This window comes from Pterocles gutturalis, unplaced genomic scaffold, assembly GCF_000699245.1.
Source record: "Pterocles gutturalis isolate BGI_N339 unplaced genomic scaffold, ASM69924v1 Scaffold44018, whole genome shotgun sequence".
Classification (NCBI taxonomy): Eukaryota; Metazoa; Chordata; class Aves; order Pterocliformes; family Pteroclidae; genus Pterocles; species Pterocles gutturalis.
Window position 1 is genome coordinate 1 of NW_010127249.1, and position 6,051 is coordinate 6,051.

A 6,051-nucleotide genomic window follows, 5' to 3' on the forward strand; every position below is an offset into this window, starting at 1 on the left:
GGTCGTGGACCCCGTCTCACAGAGTGCTTCTAACAAAGATGCTGTTGATCCCGAGAATGATTTCCAGAGAGAGATGAGCTTGTAAGTGTCAAAAAGGGAGATTTCTTGCTGGGTCTCGTACAGTACTGTTGGATGCTTGGAGTCATGGCGGTGTGCTGCAGGCTGCCACGCTGGCTGTCACTGTGACACTCTTGGCCCATGTATTTTACATTTGAGGGCTCTGAACATTTTCCAAAATAACTACAGATTACTGCTGTTGTCTTGTGACTGGAGGTAATTTACCTCCTCACAGCAGGCTTCCATCCTTTACTGAAGAGTTTATTTTAAAAGCTCCTTGATTGCAGCACTATGGATTTAACACAAGATATGGATTTTTCTTTGTGATTTTATTTTGGTGTTGTTACAGTTTTCTTGATTTGCCTTGCCTTTTATAATCCAACATAGGCAGCTGTAACTGGAAATGAGATAACTGTGTATGTGCAAGATACAAGCATTAATATTGTGCTTTTGCTTTTAGTAGCAGTGAATGCTGTAGGGCACAGACTGTTGATATAATTCTAGATTCATGCTTGTTAGATCCCTGTATCAGCTAGCTTATGTGAGCAGAGTTTCTGTCAGTGCTGCGAGATGCCCATCACCCAGTGACAGAGCTGGTGCTGTGCTCTCTCCCTAGTTACCGGCAGGCTCAGGCAGCAGTCCTGGAAGCCCTACCTAGGTTGCGTAAGCTCCAAGTTCCTACCAGAAGGCCGGATGATTACTTTGCAGAGATGGCCAAATCAGACCAACAGATGCAGAAGGTATGTGCAGTGAATAATGACTTGCTTTCTTGTGTTGGTTTTAGCCTGTGTTAGGAATTAACTTAATCATAAAATTCTCCTATCTTTTGTGCTACTGATAATTTTTTTTTCTATTCCCTAATAAGATTCGACAGAAGCTTAAGAGTAAACAGGAAGCAATGGAAAGGTCTGAGAAGGCGAAACAGCTCCGTGCAATGAGAAAATATGGCAAGAAGGTGAGGAGGAGTTACAAAAGGGACCTATCTATGACAAGAATCTAGAACCTGAGTGAGGAGCTTAGAAAGTGAGACCACAGGAGGCTGGCTGAAATACATGGAATCTGTCTAGTCTTCTGTCTCGCTGCTTTGAAGGAAGACAGAGCAAAAGATGGGATACCTTAAAAAAAAAAAAAAAAGAGAAAAAAAGTATGGGACACTACAAGGAACAACACTAACATTCTGCTTCTAACCTCAGGTGCAAACTGAGATTCTGCAGAGGAGACAAAAGGAGAAAAAAAATATGTTGAATGCAGTCAAGAAATACCAGAAAGGTAAAGTTACCTTGCCTAAGAGAGCAAATGTGTAACGGGAATGGTGATGTGTGAGCAATGTAAGGCAGTGTGATGTGTGGTGTTCATCTGTGGTGCTGAGCAGCGAGCTTGAAAGGCTGCTGCTGTGCAGAATCATTTGCCAGTGGCAGTGAACATCCTCCCAGGTAGATGTTCTTCAGTGAGCGTGACTTGTTGGTATTACTTGCTTAGACTGAAAATTCGTGTTTTCTGTGGTGGTAGTTGTTATGTCTTTGCTCTTGCAGGTCTCTCTGACAAGCTGGATTTTCTAGATGAAGAGCAGGCGTCATCTCAGGGGAATAAAAAAGGCAATGCAAGTCAACGGATAAAGAAGGGGTGAGACCAGAAAAGACAGATAATTAAATGCATAATATCTGATTTTTTTTTCGGTCTTTTGGGGGATCCATTTTGTGGAATAAGAAAGCTGTTGTGATTAATGTTTATTAAAATAAGTCCAAGGTGGCTTTCTGTCCCTAGTGAGGAGGAAAGCTGTGGCCAGGATGGAACAGAGACTGAAATGTGCTATTTTCTGCCTCTTCAATAAGAGAGGAAAGGTTTATGATGGCTGATGGGAGTCCATCAGCAGATACATGTGCCTTCTTTAGAGCTTCCTGAGAAAAAAGTAATATAGGCAATGTTGCTGTTTGGTTGTTTTTCAGACCAAATGCCAAAAGACGATACAAGAATCAGAAGTTTGGTTTTGGTGGGAAGAAGAAGGGCTCAAAGTGGAACACAAAGGAGAGTTTTAATGATGTATCCAGCTTCCGGTCAAAAGTGGCTCACAACAAAGGTCCAGGGAAAGCAGGAAAAGGAGGAAAGAAAGCCCTCAATGTAAGTAAAATGTTGCATACAAATGATCCCTGGTTGGCTAGGAAGGCAGCCTTGGTCTGGGAGGGAGAGATGAATATATGATGGTGTCTCCAGCATCTGGATGTGACGATGCCTGTCTTTGGGAGCTCAGCATAACTCAGTTGCAGACAGAGTTGAGGGTGGTGGTTCGGAATCTTAGCAGGGAAATGAGTGGGGGCGTTCTCAAGTACTGTTTGTTGCTACTGGTGTCCCAAAACCTCCCTCTCCAGATGTACTGACAAATATCCTGTTCTTGGTATCCCCCAAGCTATAGAGCTAGAACAAAGATCCCAGACATGAAAATAAAGATCTGAATGTGTCCTTTTTTTGCAGAAGAGACCTGGAAAGAGAGCAAGGCAGAAAATGAAGAGCCGAGCACGCTAAGAGGACTGTGCTCCCTGGTGGGGTTCCTGTGTTTCTGTGTGTTGCAAGATGTGTTTCTGCTGTCATCAAGCGGCTAACCATGAAGCAAGCTGGATACTTCCAAGTGGCAAGAAAAGTTGTCAGTGGAAACTAGTGCCTTATCACTAATTTCTTCTTGCTGTCTGTTTTGTTGAAGGACTGTTTTATACGTAAACCTTTGGTGTGTGAACGCATTAAATAGTTTGCACAGAACCATGTCTAATTCATGTTTAGTTGTGTCATGAACGGCAGCTGAAGCCTGCCCTTTGTTCCTTTCCTTCTGACAGCTTTTTCCACAGCTACTGGTGGCGGGTACTTGGTGAACTTGAGTTCTGGGTCACGCTGCCGATGTCAAAATGTTAGTATTCTTAAGACTATTCACATAGATGGGTTTGAAAACAGCAGTGAGACAAATACAGCAATCTTTTAAATAGGTTTATTTTTGTAACTATTGTCATGCTGCAAATCTGGACAGACTGAGGTTCTCTTCCCTTTTCTTGCTATCTTCTTTTGCCGGAAATCTGCCAGACTCACCTAATAACAGTTAGGGCCTAATAGATGTCATTAACTGCTTCTAAGTTGTGTGGCTTTGCCACTCTACTAGTGCAGGTTCTTAAACCACTCCTCCTTTTGCCCCATGGCAGCCATGTATTGTGATCTCAGTTTTCCGGCGTGGAAAGTAGAATCTGCAGTCAGTACGGTCCATGTGAATCTGGGAAAGAAAAATGACGAATAGTCATGTGCTTTTACTAGAATTAATAGTAGTCTCTCCTAAGAAGAGTGATGCACAAATGTTCTTGCTGCTGAGAAATGCCCAAATGACAGATGGGTAGGCTACCACTTATTTGAGAACATACTGTTTGCTGCTTCGTTACAGTAGAACCTGGTCAAAAAGGAAAACAACATATGAAACAGCATCATGAGTCCTGATGCTATAAATTTAACTCACTTCCTTACATGAAAGTTTAGTTGCCTCTTTCCTGACAGCCTAGTCCTACCAGCGATATCTAACAGTGTAAAGCCCTGTGAGAGTGTCTGTCTCCAGCCTTGTTATAAGTAACTAGTTTACCTGAAGTGTAATATGAAAAGTTGCAGAAGAATATCTTATTTTCTTATTTATCTTAGTTTTCTTTGTAACAGGCCAAAATTAATCAAGTCGTCTATTTGCCTTTCTCTAAACACTAATCTACAAAGTCAGGCATTGTCACAGTGATTTGTATGTCAGATATGATTGATGTCTCAGCTTGTTAATAAGATTTATTTTCCTTCTGTTTATTCATGCATCACCAAATGAATCCTCACTGGTATATTCTGCCTTGGGTATACTGAGCTGATTATTAACTTTATGGATCTGCTTGCAGTTTGTTTGAAAGATACTGTACGGCAGCACATTTATTTTCACAGCACTTATGTTTACATGTCACTTCACATTGCTCACTATGCTATTTCTCATGGCTGAATGCTTTAATAATCAGCCATGACTACGTATGTGGCATTTAGCAAAATGCTTGGGGTCAGCTATCACTGTAGATATTTTGCATGCAAGTTTCTCAGGGGAAGTCTACTGTTTCAGTGTTCACAAGCCTGTGCCAGTGTGAAGAGTCCTCCTAGGTGTAAATTTTAAAAACTTGTCCATGAACAGCTCTGCTCATTCCTAGTCATTCCTATTTTCCATGTGTGTCACAAATTATTTTCTTGCATGAATGTCTTTCAGTGTGTTGGGCTAAACCTCACTGAGTCCTGCAAAGAGCTGAGTCCTTAAGTACCTTACTCACCAAAGGTGTTGTGTTCCAGCCAATTTCTTGGCTTTCAGTTTGTGGCTCTGAATATTTCTTTGTTGGCTCCAGTGCTGCATGGTGAATAAGATTCAGAAACTTGTCTGTTGGTTTAAGACACACAAGTACAAATGAATAAAGTATGTTTAAAAACCAGTCACCCATGGATGTATGTTAGAATGGGACATCCTAACGCTGTCCAAGCAATAGCAAGGAAGCCAAGGTTGGAGGCAACCTCTGTGCTTCTGTGAGTGATCTTGTAAGAGAATGCAGGGTGACATTTCTACTCAAATTCATTTTGATGAAGGTTCAGGATTTGGCTGGTTATACTGTCCTGTTAATTATCTCATCCCTGTCTACTGTATTGCAGCATCTTACTTTTCTTGTACCAGGTCTAGTATCAACCAGTGCTCCACATTAGCTGTCATAGTTTTCAGTTGCTTGAGACCTGCTGCTTTTTTCTGTTTTGATTTCCCCCCAATCCTTGACTAGAGCAGGCCACCCTTAACAGACTGTTAAGTTTTTTATACAAAATTGGCATATTAGAAATATGGGAGCAGTTGCTATAAGGGTTCCTGTTATTAGTGCTCCGAAATGAGACTCAGCAGCTGTTTCAGCAATTTACTACATGCAGTGGCTGTGTAGAATCTGCAATGACAGGCAATATATATGTATAAAACATGTTTCTAGATTTTTTTTAATTTTCCCCTGAAAGAGGTTTAGATTCAGAAGCAAAAATAAAAGCATAACTGCATGAATGCAAGCTTGTAATGATAATGAAAAGTAACAGGAAAGGGTGTTAAAGTGGAAAAAGAACTTGCCTCATGATTCTCACAATTTCTAACTTCACTCACAATTTCTCAAAAGCTGTGAATGGGTTCAACTTGCTTATATTGTCACAGGTGTTCCCACATATGTCATCTTTTAGACTAATTAGAATTTTAAAATCTTATTTATTAGTCATTTTCTTATGTAATTATCACAAGCTGTTCAGAGATTTCTTACCATCTGCCGGCTCTTCTATATTATCATGCCAAGACATAGGCTTCTTTGTGATCGTGTGAACTGGAAAGAAATGATGCAGCTGAATTACTTGAATGTGAATTTAGCATCACAGCCAGGTACAGGATATCTATCATTGCAAATGTTCTTTTTGATTATTCCCCGGTCTGGTCCCAGCTACCTCACTGCAGTTGTAAAGGAAGAACAACACGTGAACAGAACAAAATGAGTTGGGTTACTGACTAATAGCAACCTCCTAGAAAGGGAAGGGGGTTAAGCATGCTTGAGGCCCTTCTACTGGATGCTGCCTGCACTCACCACAGCAAAGTTCCACCCCACTCATGTGGTGGCCTGCAGAGTGCTGAGTTTCAGGAAATTATTTTCCTTTGTTTTTGTTTTATTGTACAAGCCAGACCTGAGTGAATCTGTTCACATCACCCGTCCATGCCAGCACGGATTATGATAGTCTATGACTGAACTGGCAGGTAGAAATGGGCCCCGGGGCTGTAGTGTTGAGGCTGTCTGCCCCACCTTAGCTCTGTGCTGTTTGCTCAGGATCTGGGGGTTCCTGATCCTAAATAGTCACTTTGCTTCTACATGTTCACTAAGGTACTGTCTAATCTGGACCGGTTTGCCGTGTCTCTGTTCTGTCGGAGGGTGCAGACTGGTTCCTTAGGCA

General features: G+C 41.6%; 2 protein-coding genes across 2 annotated transcripts; one reads left to right on the top strand and one right to left on the bottom strand.

Moving 5' to 3' along the window:
• Positions 1–6: 6 nt before the first annotated feature.
• On the top strand, positions 7–2,968 carry EBNA1BP2 (EBNA1 binding protein 2). Its single transcript, XM_010079218.1, has 7 exons — positions 7–81; positions 674–797; positions 923–1,012; positions 1,251–1,326; positions 1,590–1,680; positions 2,004–2,175; positions 2,527–2,968. Exons 1-7 carry the CDS (start codon positions 74–76, stop codon positions 2,575–2,577), a joined length of 612 nt encoding a protein of 203 aa, XP_010077520.1. The 5' UTR covers positions 7–73; the 3' UTR covers positions 2,578–2,968.
• A 240-nt stretch (positions 2,969–3,208) lies between these two features.
• On the bottom strand, positions 3,209–5,435 carry FAM183A (family with sequence similarity 183, member A; the record flags this gene model as incomplete). Its single annotated transcript, XM_010079219.1, has 3 exons — positions 3,209–3,307; positions 4,371–4,474; positions 5,376–5,435. Coding segments are annotated over 3 exons (263 nt in total), but the record flags the coding sequence as incomplete, so codon positions are not given.
• Positions 5,436–6,051: the final 616 nt, after the last annotated feature.